This window comes from Bombus impatiens, unplaced genomic scaffold (assembly GCF_000188095.3).
Source record: "Bombus impatiens unplaced genomic scaffold, BIMP_2.2 scf_0724, whole genome shotgun sequence".
Classification (NCBI taxonomy): Eukaryota; Metazoa; Arthropoda; class Insecta; order Hymenoptera; family Apidae; genus Bombus; species Bombus impatiens.
The window spans coordinates 435,750-437,828 of record NT_177143.1 but is presented as its reverse complement, the minus strand read 5'-3'; the positions used below and the strand labels follow the sequence as shown (position 1 = coordinate 437,828).

The window sequence follows — 2,079 nt, the reverse complement described above, 5'->3', positions numbered from 1 at the left end:
GCGGAGGGAGTTGGTGTTCGCAACGATGCTGAAGCGTACCGCACGCTCGGGGACCCCATGTTCCCCAGTCTCTGCGCCTTTCATTGGTTTGGTTTATATATTATATTATATGTATTGGTTTGGTAATATACGTAATAATGAGCGTTCGAAATATGTTCGAAGAGTGTTCAATTCGATATTTTTTATTTTCAGAAATATATACTTTGTATGTCTTATAGTTTAAAGAAAATTTGTATAGTACATTTTAGCTTGTAGATTTAGTAGTATCGTTTAAAATATTCGCTCCATTATTCTGAACGTCAAGATTTTGTATATTTGCTTAATGTTGATTAACAGTTTCGTAGACTTTAAGAAATGAAATGAAATTAATAAAATTTGGAAAATGTTTACAATTTTTCTGCAATCTTCTAGTTCATATTAATGCCAAAAATGCTTTTCTGCCCAGCATACTACACATAACAAAATTCTGTCGCAGGCAAGAGACCCGTACATGTACCCAGGCTGTTGGCCGTCATCGGCAACATTATTTGGCCTGTCTGTGTATGAGATAAAGAACGACGAGAGAGGATTGGTACGGGATAAAGAAGGGACGGAAAGTCTTTGTTTTTAGAAAATCGTACATGAAGTTTTCTGGCTGACGAATGGGTTGCACCATGATCAAGTTGTACATAAACGTCTCATCACTCCGCGCGATACTCATAGGCTTATTATGACGAACTACAGCAAATTGTAGCAAATCTTATTTGGTGAGCTCTAATCCCTTTTGTTCGTTATCTGTGCAAATGTGTTTTCTCATGTCCGGAAAAGTTTTTTCATAGCTTGTACCACCAGGTTGTATGCGAGTTGTCGAAGCACACAAGGCAAGCCTCCGGTGAATATCAATAAGGAGAGACAGCGCTAGGGGTAATGGCCCCCCCCTAACGCCAATTCAATAGTCAGGAAATATTAGGACTGGCTAGGGTGGTCATCGTGGAGTTTTAGTCGGTAAGAGTCCGACACTACTCTGCTGTTACGCAATTACTGCAACAGCAGAGTGTCCATGAGGATTTCTCCACGTAAAAAAAAAAAAAAAAAAAAAAGGTTGTATGCGAGTTACTCTGGTTTATTAATATACCTTGTTCAAAGTTGACCAATAAGAGCTTTTTGAGGCATGGAGTAAATTGAATGCATCTTTGTTGAGTCTAGATGATCCAGAATGGCGAACGTGACGTGAATTTTGTAATAAGCCTCCTGCTCTATGGGAAAGCCATCTAAACATGTACGTATTGTTTAAATATTATTGCTTTTGTTATGCTTATCAAAAAAGAAATAATGTGATGTTAATACAATGAGTCATAAAATGTTCAAATGCGTTGCGTCAAAGTTTTTGTGACAATTTTTATATTTATAAAAGTTTTGTCTTCTTTTAATTACATAAGTACATGATAGTTGTAACAAATTTTTGTTCCATCAGTTTTCAGGCAGGTAAAAATCAAAATATACTCATTGAAGACAAATGTTTTTCAGATTCAAAATTGCAAATTTAATATAATTGTTTTACGGATTCAACAGTTTTCTCTTAGGTGGAATAATTACTTAAAACATATTACTTGTGCTTTTGATACGCTGAGAACAGAAGAAGATCTCGTTGATGTAACCTTAAGCTGCGAAGGAAAAAGGAATAAGAGCAGACAAAATGCTATTATCTGCATGTAGTACATATTTTAGAGATTTATTTAAGGTAGAGTGAAATTAAGAATTTAATAATTTATTACTGTTAACATATATTTTATAAATGATACTTATTCTATTTTAGGAAAATCCATGTCAGCATCCTGTTATAATATCTCGTGATGTAAAATTCGATGATTTGGTTGCATTGGTTGATTTTATGTATCAGGGTGAAGTAAATGTGGTTCGGGAACAATTATCTAGTTTTTTAACAACTGCTGAACTGCTTGCTGTTCAGGGTCTTGCCGATGGTACAGGAAAAGATAATGATAGTTTAGTAGAGGTATGTTTTTCAAAATTGTTAAATATGATTAGATATTTTCTGCTTAAATTAAAATAATACACTTGTATCACGTTAAACTGTGTTTC

The 2,079-nt window shown here is 34.5% G+C and overlaps 1 protein-coding gene across 2 annotated transcripts; it reads left to right on the top strand.

Moving 5' to 3' along the window:
- The first annotated feature begins 1,566 nt into the window (after window positions 1–1,566).
- Window positions 1,567–2,073, top strand: LOC100740395 (longitudinals lacking protein-like). Of its 2 annotated transcripts, none has more exons than XM_033322914.1 (2): window positions 1,567–1,720; window positions 1,811–2,073. In XM_033322914.1, the coding sequence occupies exons 1-2, from the start codon at window positions 1,676–1,678 to the stop codon at window positions 2,048–2,050; spliced, it is 285 nt and encodes a 94-aa protein (XP_033178805.1). In that variant the 5' UTR covers window positions 1,567–1,675; the 3' UTR covers window positions 2,051–2,073. The 2 variants fall into 2 exon arrangements, with proteins under 2 accessions (XP_033178805.1, XP_033178804.1); XM_033322913.1 differs by having other exon boundaries at window positions 1,796–2,073.
- Window positions 2,074–2,079: the final 6 nt, after the last annotated feature.

Excerpts from the sequence above, each read along its gene's own strand:
- LOC100740395 (XM_033322913.1), top strand. The coding sequence starts at position 1,676 with ATGCTATTATCTGCATGTAGTACATATTTTAGAGATTTATTTAAG. Across the intron at positions 1,721-1,795 it reads ATTTTAGAGATTTATTTAAG|GAAAATCCATGTCAGCATCC; the intron begins GTAGAGTGAAAT and ends ATTCTATTTTAG.